General features: G+C 40.8%; 1 protein-coding gene across 7 annotated transcripts in view; it reads right to left on the bottom strand.

Annotated features, from left to right (window-relative positions):
* The window catches only part of CHN2 (chimerin 2), a 151,314-nt gene that overhangs the window by 25,495 nt on the left and 103,983 nt on the right, over positions 1 to 21,836 (bottom strand). For all 7 annotated transcript variants that reach the window (XM_039341982.1, XM_039341976.1, XM_039341980.1 and 4 more), the window contains one exon: positions 645 to 722. In XM_039341982.1, the coding sequence (XP_039197916.1) occupies positions 645 to 722 (78 nt within the window). The remainder of the gene's footprint in view (positions 1 to 644; positions 723 to 21,836) is intronic.

The raw sequence follows: 21,836 nt of genomic DNA on the forward strand, positions 1-21,836 counted from the left end.
GAATGGGAAAATGACTCTTTCTAAATGTAAACTCAGAGTGAGGAAGCTTTCCTGTATTGCAACAGATCTGGCTGCATGGATTCCAGTAAAACTAACAACAGGCCATTCTTTATGTGTGCCACAATTTCATGTTCTCTGCATTTGATACGAATGGTGAATGTAAGGACTACTTTAATAGGTAGGTAAAAATCTGGCATAATCATTTGGTTATTAATTATTTACACATCATAAATAATCATGAATCAGAGAAACATACTTTCAAAACATAAAGTTGCAGTTTTGAGTCAAATCTTATCGGGTTTATATTTGAAAATACAGTACTGAGTTCTTACTGAATTAATGAGACTTTGTTTCACATAAGAAGCTGTATGATTGCTTCCCCTTTCAGTGAGTCACAAGGAGGAAAAATGTCTGTTTCAGCAAGATCAACTCTAATTAGATTCCCCGTCTTTTGTTGGAGCCCTACCCTTGCATTTCTAAGCCAGCCAGTATTTTTTAACTATGTTAAATAAATCTTATTCACCTCAAAAAGAAGTCACCCAGGAACATCAACACTCAGGAAGCAGGAAAATAACTTGGTAGATTAAGTAAAAGATAGGTAAGCTTTCAATGCAAAAAAGGGTCTACAGCATAAAGGTCCTTACCTTAAAATTGTGTGCTTTTTCATAGTTGAAATGGTTGTCGTTCTGAGTCAGTGCTGCTCTTCTGACCAAGGAGGTGATCTGTGAATAGGCAAAGAGTTTCAGTGGTTGCCAGAAGAGTGCCCCTTTCACTCCCATCTTAACCCCCAAGGCTACTGCCAGGAGTTCTTGGCGCTTTCGTCCTTGCTTTGATTTGTGAACCACAGCACAAGCTTTGTCATTGTCAAGCCATAGCTCCTCGGCAAACATAGTGCTTGGATCCCAGATCTTTTCCTTGTCTTCAACAGAGGCTGGGAGGCTGACTGCTGTCAGCTTGGTCAAACTGCTTCTTATGTTAGACAGCAGATTTGAAGCAGCTGCGGCAGCCCATTCTGAGGAGACCTCTGGCATGTGACTTGAATGGGCTGTCTTGCGTGATGGAAGGAGCTCCTGCATCTGAATAAGTAACAGTATGCGTTGTGATACTTTTTTAAAACAAAGTGTGCACAGGACAATAGCCTGGATTCATGTACTGAAGGATTCCCGCTTCTGGCCCTCCCAAGAGCAGAGAATTCTGCCAGGCACTGAAGAAATACCGATAGTTTTACAGCTTCATGTCACAACACATCTCCAAGGATAGATCACATCTACCCAGGAGCCCCCTTTTTTTTCATAAAAAACTCTAATGCTGCATCCAATTGCACTAAGAGCTGGAAACCTCTGAGCTCTTCCAGTACAAATGCCATCAAATTAAGCCTTTAAACCACAGTGATTCTTTAATCTTGTGTGTGGGGGGGGAAGGAAATACCCTCCTCTTTTTCATATCCTGTACAAGGAAAAATCTAGTAGCACTTGAAAGATTAGTAGCCATGGCTGCCAGCACCTTAAATGAAGATTGTTTCTGTCATTCTCTGCTTTTTGCGATACATAAAATAAATTGCAGTTTTTCTTCTCATTGTTTTAAAACAACATTTAAAAGAATGCCCAGGCTATTAAATTGCTCAGTGAAGGAAAAAAAGGGGGCAAAAAAAGGAAAAAAAGAAAGATTAATTGAAGTATAAGAATTCATCTAGCCACACAATTTTTATGGTACAGTTGCTATTGCTTCTATGTTTTGTGTGCATCTCTCTTTCCCTCTCCACGACTATTATGGCAACACTGTATAATTGAGAAATAATTCAATCCAAATGCTGTCTACAATAAAATGTTGCTGTGTTGAACCAGCAAATCCTGTATTTCCTTAGGATCCATTCCACTATTCCAACCTCTTAATGCTTTCCATTCCTCCCCCCTACAAAGTGAAACTAAATATCCATCCCTAGATTCCTCTATAGGTAGTCCTCGACTTATGATCATAATTTTGTCCTAAAATTTCTGTTGCTAAGTGCAACAGTTGTTAAGTGAATTTTGCCCCATTTTACAACATTTCTTGCTTCAGTTGTTACGTGAATTACTGCAGTTGTTAAGTTAGTAACACGGTTATTAAATGAATTTGGCTTCTCCATTAACTTTGCTTGTCAGAAGGTTACAAAAGGTGATCACATGATCCTAGGACATTGCAACCATCATAAATATGAATCAGTTGCCAATCATCTGAATTTGGATCCCATGACCACGGGAATCTGCAATGATTGTTAGTGTGAAAAATGGTCATAGGTCACTTTTTTCAATGATGTTGTAACTTTGAATGGTCATTAAATGAACTATAATAAGTCAAGGACTACCTGTACAATGTTGCGGAACTGAACCAGTTGACTGAACTTTGCTGCATAAGAAATTCAATTTGGTCTGTGATGGGGAGGGGGACGAGGATTCCCCATTGGCAGAAACTCTCAATTTTCCTATCTCCTGGCACTTCTTCACTCCCTCTTGTTGCCAATGTGCCAGGGCTCTCCTCATTCTTTTTCCTCACAGAAAGCAAATGTAGCAAGGATGAATCATATGTGTCTCTGTGTGTGTACGTACATGGAAGCAGGCTGGTGGCTGCGAGTAGAATAGATAGAATAGAATAGAATAGAATAGAGTAGAGTAGAGTAGAGTAGAGTAGAGTAGAGTAGAGTAGAGTAGAGTAGAGTAGAGTAGAACAGAACAGAACAGAACAGAATAGAATAACAGAGTTGGAAGACATGTTGGAAGTCTTCTAGTCCAACCCATGCTCAGGTAGGAAACCCTATACTATTTCAGACAAATGGCTATCCAGTTTCTTCTTAAAAACTTCCAGTGTTGGAGCATTCACTGCTTCTGGAGGCAGGTTGTTCCACTGGTTAATTGTTCTAACTGTCAGGAAGTTTCTCCTTAGTTCTAGGTTGCTTCTCTCCTTGATTAGTTTCCATCCATTGCTTCTTGTCCTGCCTTCAGGTGCTTTGGAAAATAGCTTGACTCCCTCTTCTTTGTGGCAGCCCCTGAGATATTGGAACACTGCTATCATGTCCCCCCTTGTCCTTCTGTTCATTAAACTAGATATACCCAATTCTAGCAATCATTCCTTATATGTTTTAGCCTCCAGTCCCCTGATCATCTTTGTTGCTCTTCTCTCTACTCTTTCTAGAGTCTCAACATCTTTTTTAAATCTGGTGACCAAAACTGGATGTAGTATTCCAAGGCATTATAAAGTGGTATTAATTCTTCATGTGATCTTGATTCTATCCCTCTGTTAATGCAGCCCAGCACTGTGTTGGCTTTTTTGACAGCTGCAGCACACTTCTGGCTCATATTTAAGTGATTGTCCATTAGGACTCTGAGATCCCTTTCACAGTTACTACTATTGAGCAAAGTACTACCTATACCAGTGGTGGCAAACCTATGGCACAGGTGCCAGAGGTGGTACTCGGAGCCCTCTCTGTGGGCACATGTGCCGTTGCCCCAGCCTTGCCTCCCCCCGTGACCTCCTCTTCTTCAGCAGCCCCCCCTGAAGGAGAGTCACCCCCAAGCATGGTCCACATGGAGCATTGCAGCCAAGGACATGGCAGCCAGGTAGTATAGACAAGACTCTGCCCTCCCATCCCATCATGCAGTTGATGCTGCAGGGCGTGGGCAGAGGGTGTGGCTGCCATAGCACTGTTGGGTTGCCTGGGTGATCTGCAGTGGGCCCTGGAGGCGGTGAGTGGTCCTGTGGGCAGGCGGGGCAGGGGATGGGGGGCAGAGCAGGGGCAGGGCAGGGGGGTAGAGTGGGGGTGGGGCCAGTTTTTGGGCACTCGGTCTCTAAAAGGTTCGCGATCACTGACCTATACTTTACCTGTGCATTTGGTTTTTCTTGCCTAAGTATAGAACCTTACTTTTTTCACAATTGAATTTCATTTTGTTAGGTAGCACCCAATATTCAAGTCTGTCAAGATCCTTCTGTATCTTAAGCCTATATACTGGAGTGCTGGCTATTCCTGCCAGCTTGGTGTCATCTGCAAATTTATTGAGTTCAAATTTTATTAAGCCCTATTCCAGTTTATCACTTTGTGGTTCAATTAAACTCATCATTCCTAGAGTTTTTCAAGAATCTCTCTGCTAAAGCTTCTTGTCTACTCTCACTTTCTCTTGGAAACAAGTCAAGACATTCTACTAAAAATTAGAATGTATATAAAATAATTTATTAAATATAATTTTACTGTTTGATGATTTGGTTAATAAACTTAGCATTTTAAATGATTACTATGTTGATAGGTTTGTCAACTAGATTGATAGTTTACAAGCAGTATTATGTGAAAGCATATAAATTGCCATCTAAATAATATAAATATTAAATATTAGAGCAATTTATCCAAACCCTACTGGCCTATTCTTAATTTTAAAAGGTCACAGAAAAGAATGTTCCATGTTATTCTATACGGAACTATTTGTAGAATTTTGTGGACCCTGAAAGTCTGCTGTTGAAATTATTTCTTCAGTTCAGGGATCACATTCCTGTCTTTTTTGCTCTTTTTGCTTTCAACAGTTTGTACAGATCTCACTGCTGAAATATCCGCACACTCTGCTGCTAAATAAATCCATTTTGCAGCCGATAAGACAGCTGACAGCTACTTTTAGGTAGGCTAATAGAGAGATTTGGACCTCCTGTGGGATAACGTTTCATGCTTTTCTGTCCTACCCTTATGCCATTGGTGGGCCAATAGCTAATAGATACTGGATTCAGAACAATGTTGTTTTTTTTTAAAGCTTCTGTTATTGCAGTTTAGCCTTTGCCCCTGTATTTCTTAACCTTAGCAATTTAAGGTTAGCTCCAGCATGCTGACTGGGAAAATATGGGAACTGAAGTCCCCACATCTTAAAATTGCCAGAAACACTGCTTTACCTGAACAATAGGCAGAAATCCTATCCTCATTTCCCTTGGACTACTAGCATATCTGAATCCAGTGATTTTTTTTTTTAAAGATTTGCTTGGGATTGCATTAGGCAAGGTTGTTCGATATCTACCATTTGACCAATTTTTAACATCTTATTTGTGCATTTTCTTTCTTAAGTTGATGAAGAGTGAAATTATATATCTTTAAGTTACATAACTCAATCCATAGCTGTGTTAAATGGATATTAGAAATAAGGGAAATGTTAACTTGTAACACTTGCCTTATTATGTTTTATTTATTTTAAGTGCATAATGCATACTGCTAAAGAACTAATTCACAAGCAATGTTGACACTTTGCAATATACCTGTTTGCGTATGTGCTCTGGAGACAGACATATTTTGTGGCATCACTGGAATTATTTAAATAGGTCAACAGCACCAACACAAAACTCTGAGAGTAAAGTCAATTTTCTAGTAATCCTTTGGCATTTGTATTATATCACTTAAATTGTAAAATCCTATTATATAAGGTACAATACACCATTATGCAATACTGCAGTTACTCTGCTCCAAATACAGGATTATACATAAAACATCTTATTAGAATTCTTACTTTAATGAAATAATTTTAGGAGAAAAATCCAGTAAAAAGAGCTGCTATTTCTCCTATTTCATTAAGACATAAAGTTCACCTATATGTCTCTGTAATTGTGATAAGCATAATAAAATCTATTCAGCTAGGCTGTTTTTTTTAAGTTGTCTTATTGTATCATAATAATATCTTTTATTAAGGGTGCACTTTTGACTTTGGACCAATTCCCAGTCAGTTCATTAACACATCCATGTAGTTTGCATGGCAACAATATTTGTTTGCTTATTTGAAAATACCTTTCCTTCAGGTGCTCAAGACATGATGTTGCAAGAAGCAGACTATGGCTATTTGTGCAAAACAGAAGAGTACATGCTGGCTTTATGAGGATTGCAAAGGCAATTGTGTCTGACCTTTTTCATTCATGGGGGTGTGAGAAAGCCTCAGATGCCCTGATATCTGTCTTGTGGGATAGAAAGGATAGTTGCTTAGTAACAGGGATAGCTGTTCTATTAAACATTGGTGTACCTCTCTGATTCTCTTCATCTTCTTACTGGACTAGAGTGAAAATAGATCCTGAAACTGGTTGCAACAGATATAAAACCTTGATTATACCGTATGTGGTTGGTTAACTTTTCAAGTTTCTAGTAAACATATCAGAAGAAAGAAAACACAAAGATTATTATTTTGCTACTCTTTCATTTCTGTATTAAATCAATGATTGAATATGATCAAAATAAAATTGTACAGCTGCCCTCATTCTATTTGCATATCATGCTGTGGTTAGATGCAAATGATGCCTATTAAACACTACAGAGATGAAGCAGTTTTTTTTTTTGTCCCTAGCATTCTTCTGTAAGGAAGAACATTTATGGCTGAATTATAACAAAAATAATACTGTAAGTTTTGGAAAAAAACCCTCAGAACTTGAATTTGGATTATTAATAGGATGAATTTTGAATAAGTAGTGTGTCTTAAATATTTGTGGCTTTTTCATTTTTTTTTTTAATATATATATTCATAAACCTCACTTTCTATATCAGCTGACCTTGGAAGACTCTGGTTGGCTTACAACATCAATGAAAATGTTAAAAACATAATGACAAAACATAGTAGCCTAGACAGAAAAGCAAGTATAGCAATTAAAAGAAATAGAATATGGACTCTACCAACTCCCTATCTCTGGCCTGGAACAAAACTAGTGTGTAAGGCTGCCTAGAACCCCAGGTGAAGAATACTGTCCATATCTCTGGGAAGATGCTGTCCTAGAGAGAAGAACAGCAGTACAGAAGATATGCTTCCTTAGTCTCACAAACTGACAACATTTGATTAAGAAGACATTCTTCCACCATCAAAAACCATAAAGGAATGGCTTCCAGTTTGAAATCGCAGTGCTGGCGGATGTATGGAGCAATTGCTCCCTCCGCCGCCTGGTTTTCTCCCACCGGGGGACCCTGCAAAGGGTTGAAAGTCACCCTGGAGGGGCGATGAGTGTGAAGAAGACCTCCGACTGATTGTGGAAGGGCAGTAGCCCTTCTGTTTGATCCAGAGCAGCTCTTCTAACTGACGGGGAAAAGATCGGCCATTTATGTGGCCCATCACTTATGCTGTTTCCAGCTGAAGCCAAATTTACAACTAAGCACTTGAAAGCACTGCGGAGGAACTGGGTGAGACCTTACCTTCTTTCTATCCCAAGTTTTTTTTCCTTTAAAAAGCTTTTTGAAACTGCTTCCCCCTGTGAGGAGAGAGGGAAGTGAAAGTTTTTTTCCTCCACCCTCTAAAATGGCGGCATCTGACTACATAGGGGAAATAAAGCCCTGAAAATATATTAAATAATTGGATCTGCATTTTTTTTATATTTGACAACTCAAAAAGTTGCTATTTTTATGAGGACTTGCTATCTTATCTACTTGGAAAAAAAGAGACGAAAAAGAACTTAAACTGGAAAAAAACTAGGTTTTTTTGAAAAGGATTTTAAATGCTATCGGGGACATCTTGTGGTGAAACTTGGTACAGCAAGTGAATATCTTTGATAAAGGGATCTGTTCATAACCTAGAGTTGTCCTTGGTACTATCTAAAGATAAAAAGCTGAAACAGCTGGGAGGTGAAATTAGCTTTTAAGAACTGTGGAGCTGAATACTTATTGACTCTTGTTTAAAAAACTAGCCTCCTCTAAAGGACTATTTATAATTACCCCAGAAATGGAGGAGACCAGGAGAAGGAATTTTTGATAATGTAACCTGAGATATGTACGATTTTTTTTGTTATTGAACTATTGCTTACCAGTCACTACATTGCTTTCTAAATATTTGGATGCTAAACTGGAAAACACTAAAATTTGTTATAAAAAAACCCATAGAGGAGCATTGCATCTTCTTCTGTTTTTACATAAAAGGAGATCAATGTATGCCAGCTGCGTTTAAACTGTTCACAATGAGCTTTTGAGACAAGTTTTTTGTGATATAGAATGAGGCTTAGAGAATAAGCAGCAGCAAGACAGACCAAACAATCTGTAATGTATTGATCACAACGGTTTTAACTCACTTGCTTAATACAGACTTAATGTCTGAGGTACATTACTGTATTGTTTAACAGTTGCTGTTACTGAAAGCCAGACTGGCTGTCTCCAAGCTGATAAGGAGGTTTGGGGCAGGAAACTGTTACTTTAAACCTATTGGTTGCCACCTAGAGGTTAACTGTATAAATAGCTGTGCAGCAGCCTTTAGGGCTGCTTCTGTTCTAATAAACTTGTTGCTGATTCAACACTCTACCTCATTTAATGCCTAAAGAACTGAAGATACAACAATGGCAACGAATGTGAGATGTGCTGCTTCATTGAGAGAGCTTGAAATCACTAGGGGATGAGGTCAGCACAGAGAACTATGTTCCCCCCCTCAGTCTGTCAGCAAGCCACACTGGAGACCACCACACCCTAAAGATCCATCCTAGGCCTACACAGAAGCCAGCAGCGCAAGGCATTGAACAAAAAAACAAACCACCATGGCGAAGGTTGGGAAGCTCTAAGAATTCGGCGTAACTCACCAGGAGAGATGGGCATCCTACATCTCCCGCATCGAAAATTACCTCTGCACCAAGCAGGTCACCGAAGATGGATTGAAGGCCACGACACTCATCTGCGTGTGCGGCCCTGCCACCTTCAACATTACAGAGAACCTGGTTGCCCTGGCACCACTTGAGTCAGTCACCTACGCGGACTTGAAAAAAAAGCTCCGAGACCACTTCGAGCCCAAATTATCCGTTATAGTGTGGAGGCACGCTTTCGAGCAGCAGGAGCAACAACCTGGCGAGTCTGCAACAGAATTCATTGCTGCTCTTCATCAAGTGTCCTGATTCTGCAATTTCTCAAATTTGGAGGAGAGATTACAAGACTGCTTAGTCTGCGGACTCTGGAATCAAGAGCTCCAACAAAAAATGTTCGCCAAGGAGACTCTCTCACTACAAGAGGCCTTAAAGGAGATCATGGCGGATGAAGCTGCCGGAGGGGCCATTAAAGTGCTGCGGTCCTCCAAAAGTGCACCAAGCACCGAAGCCGTCCACCCCGAGGATGCAGAGCAGATGGAAGACACCGACTCAGACTACGAAGTTGACCAGCTATGAAAGCACCCAGAGAAGGGACCGCAGTCAGCTGGGAAGACAGTTCCAGTCCTTAGATGCATGGGCTGCAGAGGCTGCCATCAATGTGCAGATTGCCGATTCTGAACTGCAAATGAACTGCCACTGCATATTAAAAGCAATCCAGCAGGCTCCAAGGCTGAAGTCAAAGAGAGAGCTTCAGGCTTTCCTAGGCCTTTTGAATTTTTTCCTAGGTCTTTTGAAGGCCGCAGTGGCAGAGCCATTACACCAGCTCTTGGATAGACAAGCTCAGTGGCAGTGGACCAGTGTCCACGAGAATAGCTTCCAAGCTGTCAAATCACTGCTGTTGTCGAACTCATTTCTCACTCATTTCAATGAGCAGCTGCCTGTCTGCATTGCATGTGATGCATCCCCGTATGGGGGTGGGGTTGTGTTAAGCCACTTAATGGCTGATGGGAGGCAGAAGCGCATTGTGAATTACTCCAGGACCCTATCATCCGCAGAGCACAACTACGTGCAAATTGACAAAGAGGCTCTGGCCATTGTGGCCGGAGTTAAAAAGTTCCATGACTACTTGTATGGCCGCCAGTTCATGGTCTTCATGGACTACAAGTCATTCCTAGGGTTGTTCACCACAAAAAAACAGATACCTCAGATTCTGTCTCCTCAAAAGCTGAGGTGGTCTATCTTCCTGTCAGCCTACAGCTGGATGATTCACAAACTGGGCAAGGAAATGTGCCATGCAGACAGCCTGAGCATGTTGCCCCTGCCACATGTGGAGCCAGATCCAGTTCCGGCTGCACACATTCTGGCTATCCAGGATTTGCCGGAATCTCCCCTTCACGCTGGGGACATAGCTGCTGAGACAGCAGCTGACAAAATGCTGAGTCGTGTGCTAAACTGGGTACACACAGGATGGATAGACAAATGTCCAGGGCCAGAATTTCAGAGTTTCTTCAAGAGAAAAGATGAGCTTTTAGCTCATAAGGGATGTATCCTTTGGGGAAGTAGTATCATAATCCCGAGCTCTTTAAGGCCCAGGTCCTAGAGTCTCTAGACGAGGTTCATTCAGGAATAGTCCAGATGAAGGCACTTGCAAGGAGCTACCTTTGGTGGCCAGGGCTAGATAAAGCCATCGAGGATCAAATACATGGTTGCTACACATGCCAGCAATCCAGACCGGAGATGTTGCAAGCCCCTGTCCATTGATGGGAGGACACACACACACACACCATGGTCAAGAATCCACATCAATTTTGCCAGGTCCTTTAAGGGACAGCTGTTTCTAATAGTGGTAGATAGCCATTCTAAATGGTTAGAGGTCGCACCAGTCCCTACTATGACTACAGCCAGGACCATCCAGGAACTGTGCAGAATCTTTGCAACACATGGACTTCCAGATATGTTAGTCTCTGATAATGGGGCTCAGTTTACCATTTCTGAATTCCAGTCTTTCCTCAGGGCAAATATAATATGGCATGCCATGTCGGCTCCCTTTCACCCTGCCTCAAATGGCCAAGCAGAACGCATGGTCCGCACAACCAAGGAATCACTAAAATGGATTGTCACAGGGGATTGGCACCACAGATTGGCAGATTTTCTACTCTGCCAATGCACAACTCCTGTACCGCCACAGCAGAAGCCCTGCCAAACTCAGATGGGGCCGACATTTGATCACCAAGCTGGACAGGCTGCACCCCAACCAGGTTGCCTTGGACTCTGCTCAGCCAAAGGCACCTCAGAATTTGCAAGTGGCTGACCGGGTTTGGACTGGAATTACGGGCAAGGGGCTTTGTGGGTGGCAGCCATGGTTGTTAAGGTGTCGGGACCACTCTCTTATGAGGTGGTCCTGGAAGATGGGTGAGTCATTTGCCAGCATATTGACCAGCTGCGTCGGAGGCTAGTGAACCAGTCGCTGGCTCAGGCCTCTCAAGAGGGCTGCAGGCAAGGGCCTTGCGACAGCGGCCCAACAGAGGAGCTTGCACGCTCCAACAGAACTCTTACTCAAGGAGGCAGGGAAAAGGCCATAGGAGAGCTTCCCCTGAATAAACAGACAGTATCCGCTGAACAGGATCGGCAAACTGCGCTGAAGGACAGCCTTGCAGACTTTGCTGCACAATCGGACTTTGGTTTGGGCCGACCGGGACTGGCCAGCCAAAGGGACTCGAGTCAACCTGGACCTTAGAGTTTTGTCTACCCAGCCGGGCAGGCGAGTGGGTAGACCAGGAGACTCCTACAACCCCTAGATGTTCAGAACGGTCAAGAAGACCACCTAAACATCTGCAGGACTATGTCCAGCAATTGAGAGTTTGAGCCATCTAGGCCTTCACTATGAGGCAGTAACAAGTGTCAGAATGTTCATACATCAAAGAGGTTTCCTAATTGTTAACAGCTTTAATTACATTTAATTAATTAAACAATACTTAACAATTCTGAAAGTCAACATTCATCTGTGAAAGTAACAGACAACAAAATAATTATAGACAATTAGTTCCTTCCAGTTTTCCATATACGGATTGTTTTAATTCTCCAGAGCCAGCATTAGCATGCAAAATCTTTGGATAGCTGAGCAGTCCACAGAAATATTGGTCTGCGTTCCTGCCCTCATATCATCCTCTCTTTCTCAAATTTTAATGGAGGTCTCTACTTTTTAAAATTTTCCAAAATCCCCAAAAGCAATCATCCCCAATCTAATTGGGAACTATTTGGGCATATAAACTTTTCTATATGGCTCTAGCTAGCAAATGCACATTAAAGCATGGCTCCTTCCTAATTAACACCTACACTTTAGTAAGTAAATCAAGGTACAGTATAAGTAAAAAGAGTCCAATGAGTTGCAGAAGCCAAGTATATAAAAGATAACAGCTTACAGCTGGTCCTATAGTCAAAAGTAGGGATAAGTGAAAGGGAAATATTATAGAACATTATAAATCAGAATAAGCTAAATGCTGAAAGAGCATCTAAATGAGTAGTTCCTTATTTGCAAAATTTTGAAACTGATCTCAGTTACTAAAGTAAATATAGAAGTAAAGTTTATATGATGCTGCACCTAAAATTAATTATAGGACTACTCCCTGTTTTTTTTTTTTTGTTTGTTTGTTTGTTTATCTCTGGTGGGACACATGGATCAGAGATTAAAGATACTGAGCTTGTCAGCTGGCAAGCTGACAGTCTGGGTTCGAGATCTAAGCACTGTGCAACAAGGTGAGGTCTTCTTCATTGCACCAGCTCTGCACACCTAGCTGTTTGAAAGCATACGAATGTAGTAGATTAATAGGTACCATATTAGTGGGAACTTAGCAGTATTCCAAGCACCTTTGGTGTATAGCCATACATGACCATGGAAAATGTTTTTGGACAATGCTGTCTCCTAGACAAAAAAATGAGCACCACATCCAAGAGTTGAACACAACTGGACAGGGAAACCTTTATTTTTACCTCAGCAGTGTCCAAGAGGCAAGGAGAGTGATAAAGCAGGGTTGTGGCGATGCAATGCAACCTTAAGTTCTTTTTCATGTGCAGTGCGATGTCACATATGTGTCTAAAAGGGCAGAGTTTGCAATGAGAAACAGTGGACCCTGCTATCTATAATTTAAGAGACATTACTTTCAATAGAAATAATAATAAGAGTGAGAACGATGAATTATTGCAGCCCCACAAAGCAATTACAATCAAGCATCTGGGGCTCAGTAATCAACTTCACAGCATCATAGTTGAGATAGTCATTACCACGTGTATTATAATGCAATATCATTATAGTGTGCTTAGTTTGCAAAAGCAATTACAACAAAGGCTGTCCTTGAAAAAGCACTGGATGCACATAGGTAATCTCTCTGCTCTTTATAATAAACTTTTTTCTATTTTTCCTTTTATCTCTTGTCCTCCCACTTTCTCTTTCATCCTCTTCAATCTATCCCAGCACTGTTGCCATCAATCACCTATTTGTTTCTTGTGAAAATTCACTGTGATGTAATTCTTTTTCCTTGGTGAGATACTCCATTTACTTGTGCTTCTGCCACTATTTGGTTTCTCTGTCTTTCTATTTGCCAATTCTTCTTATTCCTAATTTCAGTTCATGGACCATTATTCTATTTTAGTTCAATTTATTCCTATGAATGTATTTTAATTTTATTGCTGTATAATTTATGTAGGTGATGGTTGTCACTAATATTATTTTAATTTTCAAATGGGATATCTAAATTAGGGAGAAATCTGTAAACTTAAGGTTAACTAACATTTCCATGATAATTAGTCTAATGGAGAATGTTAACTTGCTTCAATCCATTCCATACGAAATATTTTCTTTTGTTATAAGCCAATGAAATATTCTAAAAAGGGAGAGTATTTCTATAATACATTGTCTTGAGAAAAAAATACTTTAGTAACTGAAATAAATTTTCTTGGGGTGTAGTCTGATAATAGGCTTTTTGCACTATTCAATTAATAATACCCTTGTTACAATCTAGTGTAGAGATGAAGGGAAATGTTTGCAACTTTAAGAAAATGTAGAGATTAATACTATATGATAGAAGTTGATATAGCTAGGTAGGCAAGGAATATAACAATCCAGGACTGATTTAGTTTGATATTTGAATAAGACCAAGCAATGATTTTAAAATATTTTAAAATATTACCACTTCATTAATCTACCATGCTACTTTGATTTTGGATACTCCAAATATGAGGTAAAAAAAAATCCAATTTTTTTTATAGACATGAATACACATGTCATGCAGTGATATTTTGAGATTGGTTAAAATCTTGTTCTAAAACTATGACTTCACTATTAATAAAAATCTGTAAAATAGTTAATATGTCATCATAATTGTTTCAAGGTCTAGGTGATCCAATCTATATGCCACCAGAAACTAACAAGCAACAGAGTAATTTATCAAACTTCTCCAACTATTTCATAGTCACAAACTGATTTTCATTTATCTTCTTCAAGTAATATAATTCTTCAAAAGTCTGTCCTATTACACCTTAATGCAGTCTTTGAAAACTCTAGCTTCTTCAACATCAATCAATTTAAAATATATATTATAATTTTTATTTGTTCTATTGCTATATAGTACAGCTTTAGAAATCAGAAACTGGATGCCTAGCATTGGTTGACAAACCAGCAGTTACCCATTCATGAAAATGCGGCAATGGGCTACTCTTGTGGGTTAACATTGGCATTTGAAACATTGAGCTTTGGTTTATTCTCCATAATTCTTTTTAAAATAGTTTTTTGGCAAACCTGAACTTGGCCATACTAGGTTGTCATTTCAGGATTCAGTAATGGGAAGGTTAAGCCTTCTTGAAGAAAAGCCCTAAATGAGCAGTCTTGTTACATAGCCACACTCCTTTCAAGGTCTTCATGGCCAAAACCAAACCTTGATGTGCATTGAGAATGCCCTGTGAGATTATGACCAGATGAAAAGGATGATAGTTTTTGAGAAATGTTTCCCAGAAATCACAGACCTAGATATAAATAGCACTTCTGTTCTGAGCCATCAACCACTCTTCTGACGTCTGAGCACATTGTATAAGCAACTTTGGGCAAAGCAGACAGAACTGAAAGCCTACTGTGGCTTTCTGTGGAAATAATAACAAATATTATCATGAGATTTGCCCTGTAAGCAAAATTGCTTATGATAAGTGAATTCTAAAGTCACCTATCAGAGAAAAGATTTATGGCACATGCGTTACTCATGAATGTGAATTTGCAATAACATATAATGAAAACGTTCTGTTGTGGAAAAGCCCGAAACTGCATATGATGTACAAGTTTTTCAATGATTTTTTTAAAAATCCTGGGTTGTTTTTTAAAATTATTCTGTTACATTTTAAAAAATACAACATGATTCTTCGGGTGGTCCAAAAAACAGCACATACATCTGCCTCAGCAATACTATACTTTGTTTCCAAAATTTGTAATTTTCAGTTTTAGCTGTATCAGCATGGCTGAAATAGTTTTGCAGGCCCCCAAATAAATGGTAATGCTTGTTTTATCTGATACATGGTCAGATGAATTTTACACAAATTTCCTGTTATGAAACAAATCAGAGTGAATATGTTATGAATATTTGTCTAAATATCACAGAAATTTATCTCATTAGGTTATTTCTTGAATCAGTCAGAATCTAGCCAATATTTCTCAAATGAAAGGAGGACCTATTTGTAAGCCCCTCCTTTAGAATAAAGAGTAGAGGAGCTACAGCTGGTCCTTCTGACCACAATTGAGACTAAAATGTCTGTAACTAAATGATGTGGTTGTTAAATAAGTAGCACCAGATTTTTTCCATCTTTTTTTTTTTGCTGTGGTTGTTAAGCAAATTACCATGGTCATTAAGTGAATCATGTGATCATTCAGTGAATCCTGCTTCCTCTTTGCTGGTCAACCACCCCCCTCCGCTGGAAGTTGGTTCCAAGCTTCCATTACTCTTTCTATTAAATAATACTTTCTAACCTTACTTTTGAACTTCTCTCCTTGGATCAACCTAGTATTAGTCCATTAGGTCAGCTTGACGTAATGCCCCGTTTTCATTTTTGCTTAATATTTAAAATACTGCATACTGGAACTTTATTTAGACCCTTAATATATTTAAAGTTTTCAATCATATCTTCCCTTTCTCTTCTGTCCTCCAGGCTGCACATATTAAGTTCCTCCAATTTCTCTGATATGTTTTGTCTGTCAGACCTTGCATCATTTTTCTTGCCTGATCAATCTCAGTCTGATCAATTATCTTTTTTTAAAATGAGGTCTCCAGAACTGGACATAGTATTCCAAATGGAGTCTGATTAAATGATATTTTGATAATGGTAAGTGAATCCAATGTTAGGGATTGGAAATACAATGTACTTAAAAGAAACCAAAATTACTAAATGAAATAATTTTGGCATTAATCATTTGATATCTGCTTAGCAACTGATAATATTTCTGTAAATTTTATAAAGGAATAGACTGCTATCTTAGAACTAAGATAAGGAATATTTGGATGGGTAAATATAAGCAGAATTTCCACAATAAATTTTGGGATGTTCTGATCTGCTACCACATTTTTTATCTTAGATCGGTGAAATTAACTCTCATTAGAAGAACCAATTAAGGAGCAAGTTTTTTTTATTTTATATTAGTTTTTGGTTTTCCTGTTAACTAGATAAAGAACTTTGCAAAAATCGTTAAGATTGACTGCAAACTTTCCACTCAGTGTTATTTTTTTCATTTTACTGTTATGAAGTTAAATGTACAAAAGTACTTACATTTCTCAAGTTATTCTGCAACTGAATATTGACAAAGTGTTTTGTTACTTTGAAGGAAGTGAAAAAAGAAAACATGGTATTGATGGTTTGAAGGGACAATGAAAAAGGAATGGATTGAAAAACAGGAACACTTCCAGGATCACTGTGCAACACTTGTCCAACAGGAAGAGAAAAAAACATATCAGATAGCAGAGTATGAGAAATTTGAGAGCCAGTTGGTTAAGGCAGTGGTTCTTAACCTGGGCGATATTGCCCCCCAGGGGGCGATTTCATTTTTCAGGGGGGCAATGGAACGAAAAGGGGTGACAGGGGGCGAAGGAACGAAAAGGGGGCGATATGGGGGCAATGGAGCAAGATGTTTTTGGGACACTTTTAAGACTTTTTCGTACAATGAATTGCTGTATATCTGTCGAACAAAAACATCAGATCGCTCGCTATTAGTGGATTGAATTGTGTTTTCAAATGTTCCTCCAGCTAGCTTCAATAACACCGTACATATATGAATATGCATTGCTTATCTTCAGCAGCAGCCTCTATCCATACAGTGGCACGCCATTGGCCAGAATATGGGAGATATGGGGAAAAGACTGGAAATAAATTATTTGCATCGATATGTCCTGATGACAATTTTAAAGAAAACAAAAAAAGTGTTTGCATAAATTGAATTATTGCCTATAATTGAGAGGTTATATCGGGGGAGGGGGCGATGACAACTTGCTCATTTGCTCAAGGGGGCGATTCGTTCAAAAAGGTTAAGAACCACTGGGTTAAGGCACCAAGATTGGAACCAGAAAATTGTGTTTTAGTTCTGTCTTAGTCAAGAAAGCCAGCTAGGTAACTTTGAGCCAGTCACTCTCTCTGAGCCTATGATATCAGGCCATTGCAGCCAATGGATTAACACTAGGTTGATACAAAAAAGAGAAGTGGATCCTGGGCTTGAAGGTAAATATTAGGGGGGGGGAAGAGTGCAAGCAATGGCAGGTATACCGTAAGTGTAATTTGAAGAATTGAGGAACGGTGAATTGAATTGAATTCCGTTTTCTAAGGGTTTGGCTAGTCACAAAGGAAGTACACGTAGTGCTTGACTTATGACCAAAATTGAGCCCAAATTTTCTGTTGTTAAGTGATACCTTTGTTAAGTGAGTTTGCCCCATTTTGCAACATTTCTTGCTACAGTTGTTAAGTGAATCACTGTAGTTGATAATTTTGTAACTTGGCTGTTAAGTAAATCTGGCTTCTCCATTAACTTTGCTTCTCTGACGGTCACAAAAGGCGATCGCATGACCTTGGGACACAGCAATGATCATAAGTATGAGCCCGTTGCCAAGCATCTGAATTTTGATCACATGGTCATGGGGATGCTGCAAAAATCATAAACTGTGGAAAACGGTCCTAAGTCACATTTTTCAGTGCTGTTGTAACTTTGAAAGGTCACTAAACAAACTGTTGTAAGTCAAGGACTACCTGTATTGATAAAGCGTGACTAATGTCAACCACTTATGGTTGATCTTGGTGTCTCCCTCCCTCTCTCCCTCATTTTGTGTGTATGTGTGTGTGTGTTTTCCCTGTCTCTCATACCCAGAGAAAGACAAAGATACAAAAAGATGTAGACAGAGAAGTAGATTACATCCACCTTCTATGTAATATTTGGGCAGAAGAGCTACAACTCCTCAGAAGGACTCCTTCATGGACCTGAAGAGGCCAACAGGGGGGGGAGGAGCTTCCAGTAAAAAGCTAGGTTTATTTTCTTTTTATGAAACTTGCCTCCACCCAGAACAACTTTAGCGAAAGAGATTTTGGGTTGTGACTTCCCTCCCACCCCATTTTCAGCAGGGGAGATATACTGAATTAAATCTTTTGGTAAATCTATTTTGGGGAGAAGGGTGAAGGTCTTATTATATAATTACCTTATGGTATTGTTAAATTAGCCAGGAGACTACAATGCTAATGCAGAGTAGTAGTTTGGCTACCAATTTTGCTAGCTCTGTTGTGCTACACACTCGCACGTTTCCCAAGGTGTGCCACAGGAGGGTGGGCTAGCTTTGCCCCAAAAAGAAAGATGAATTCCTATAGTGCAGTGGTTCTCAACCTGTGGGTCGGGACCCCATTTGGGGTTGAACGACCATTTCACAGGGGTCGCCAAACAACGCAGTCCGCCATTTTTTCCCCCTTTTCCTTAGCTGTGCTACTCCCTTTTATTCTATTGGCTTTTGAAAGCCAATAGAATAGACTCTCTTGAATAGAGTCTATTTCTATTGGCTTTCAAAAGCCAATAGGAATTGTCCAGGCTGTCTCTGCCCTGATGAGCCCACCAAAAGTCCCATTCTGCAGATGGTGCTGCACCAGTTGAGTAGTCCTCGACTTACGACTGGTTGAGTAGTCCTCGACTTATGACCGGTTGGGGGTTACAGCATTAAAAAGGTTGAGAACCACTGCTATAGTGTCATCAAGACTCCCTCCCTCCACTGGAGATGCCTTACAAATGGATGTCACAACTGGGAAAGTTCGGAGCCAGCAGGAATCTGACTGCCTGCACAAAGGAGCAGCTTGTCTCTCCACCGAAATGGTACCTGTTCTGTTCTGTGCATTGGTAAGGCATTGAGACGAGGCAGGAATAACAACAGTTGCTTCTTTATTTAATCTTCAACAGAACAACACAGAATGGAGCAGATCCCTTTTATATGCCCTTACAGGGAACAGCATCAACCAATCAATGCAACATATCTTTCCTGCCTTGCGCATGCACAATAGGCTGGAGACAGCCTGTCTGGCCTGGGCAACCACGTGGTCTGCCTGGGTCTCTCTGCAGATTCCTGCACCTGCTGTGTCAATCACAGCCCAGGACACAACGGTACCTATCTATCTATTCACATAGAACAAGTGTCAAAGCAATAATATCCAATATTCCGACGAATGAAAACAAGCTTTCAGACTGCTAGGTGGGCAGAAGCTGAGGTGAGTGACAGGAGCTCACCCCACCACACAGTGCTAGGGCTCAAACTGCTGGAACAGAGACCATCACCAACATCATTAAGCCACTGACTCACTGCACCTCTGAAGAAGGTCTTAACTTCAGCTTTTGCTTGAAATCATCTGTAGGCAGAAGATAATCCGAGCTTTATCTTAATGGCTCCACTGCTGAGAGAGCCATTTTTATCCTCTCTTTACCTATGTTAATATTAGATATAGGAGAATAGGAAATAAAGACATTAACTATTGTGTCCTGAGCCTGCTGAAGTATTAAGCAGGCTCAGAAATGTTGCAAATGGTCCCGGGAAACCAAAAGCTGTGCCAGCCTTGTGCGCATGCGCAAGGCGCGAAATAGCCAGATTCCTATTGGTTGTTGCTGTCCGGGTTCAGGACGCTATAAAAGGCCTGCGTGCCTTTTGCTGTTTGCTTGGTTGTAAGGAAAAGATCAATAAAGAAGCTTGTTGTTCACAATGTGCCTTTGTGTGATGCCTGAATCCCCAATACATAAAACTGGCGACGAAGGTGGGATCCCTGCAAGCAAGAGAAACAAATAGGACTCACTGAGAAAGTCCTGAAGACTGGGAAGATGGCATTCTGCATTCGCGACTCAGCCTGCCAGTACTGTATCGCTGGAGGTGATCTCGACAAACGGACTCTTTCCCCAACTACTAGCTTGCAGAGGAGGCAATTAGCGAAGGCAGTAAAAGTTTACGATGTTGAAAATTGGCCGCTTGAGGGACTTTGATGTCTCCTACCCAGAATATTGGAATTCGTATGTAGCAAGGGTGGAGAACTACTTGAGAATTAATCAAATCAGGGAAGACAGCCTGGAAGAGGCAACACTTTCACCAGGAAATGTTCGACGTTGCTGAAAACCTGGTGGCCCCTGAACTTCTGGAGTCAGAAACATACGCTGACTTGAAGAAGATGCTTAAAGAACATTTCCAACCTAAACTTTCTGTAATCGCTTGGAGGCATGCGTTCGAGCAGAGAGACCAGAGGCCGGGTGAATCTGCTGTGGACTTCATCGCTGCCTTGAGACAAATGGCCGGGCCTTGTGAGTCAAGGACCTGGAAGAGAGGCTACGAGATCATTTTGTTTGTGGCCTACAAAGTAGAGAACTGCAACAGAAGATCTTCACTAAAGAAGAAGTATCGTTCCAAGATGCCTTAAGAGAGATTGCAGATGAAGAAGCAGGGGGCGGCACTGTGAAGGCTTTGCGGCTCGCCAGAAACCCTTCAGCCACTGTGACCATCCATCAAAAGGTCGCTAGTGAAGATTCAGAAATGGATCCTGAAGAGGAGGTGGATAGGCTACACCAGCCAGCTGAGAGAAAGCCGAAGGAGCGTCCAGACAAGGCTTCAGCATCTCCTCAGTGCTTCAGGTATGAAGGACGCCACAAGCGCGCGGACATGTGGAAGGCAAAGCCACATTGCCTCCATCTGTTTTGGTCACCAGAAAGTCCAACCTCAGGAAGAATTGCTTTGGAAAGGTACCAGAGTCCCCAGCCAACACAGGGTGGGTTTTTGTGCGTTGCGCAGGAGTATTCTGAGGACAGGGACACACAAGCCCCTTAAGAAAAAGCTTCACATTGATGTGAAGCTGCAAGGGGTTCCCTTATCAATGGAGCTGGACACAGGATCCGCTCTATCGATCATTTTACGACACCTTCAAAAGGATTTGCAGCAGTAGTGACCTTCAAGTGAAACTCAGGCCATCGAACTTAATCCTCACTGATTTCCAAAATTCCAGAGTCAGTGTGAAGGGGGAGGCTACGCTCAAAGTGCAGCATAAGGCTTTTGAAAGCCTACTAGATGTGGTGGTAGTTGGGGGTGATCACACGAGTCTCATTGGACTCGATTGGTTCGAGGTCCTTGGAATGCAAGTGACTGGGCTGCACAGCCTGCAAATGCCAGGCCTTGCAGAAGTTTGCTGACGTGTTTAGCTCAGAGCTTGGCTCTTACAAGGGGCCTCCTATTGCCCTACACTTAGACCCAACTATCACACCTATTAGAATTAAGCCTAGAAGGGTGCCTTTTGCTCTCAAAATAGATGCAGAACTGGACAAGCTGCTCCAGCAAGGCATCTTAGAACCTGTGGACTCTAGTCCATGGGAAACCCCCAGTGTAACGCCTTTAAAGGCTAATGGAGAAATCCACATATGCGCAGATTATAAATTCACATTGAATAAAGTGCTGCAGCAGCACGCATATCCAGTGCCTGTGGTAAGCCACATTCTGGCCTCCCTCAAAGGGGGGCGCCTTTTTGCAAAACTCGATTTGGCACAGGCCTATCAACAGCTACTTGTTGATGAGGCAACTGCAGAGGCCCAAACGATCGTAACACAGAGAGAGACTTTTAAGGTTAAAAGACTGCAGTTTGAGGTTAATGTAGCCCCTGGAATATTTCAAAGTGTCATAGAATGCACACTTCATGGTATTCCTGGGATCTGTCCCTACTTCAATGATGTCCTCATTGCTGGGGAGTCATCTCAAAATCTAGCAGAAAGATTAAGGGCTGACTTGCTTCGTTTTCGTCAA

The sequence above is a fragment of the Crotalus tigris genome, unplaced genomic scaffold, assembly GCF_016545835.1.
Source record: "Crotalus tigris isolate CLP2741 ecotype Arizona unplaced genomic scaffold, ASM1654583v1 scf7180000017774.6281472, whole genome shotgun sequence".
NCBI lineage: Eukaryota > Metazoa > Chordata > Lepidosauria > Squamata > Viperidae > Crotalus > Crotalus tigris.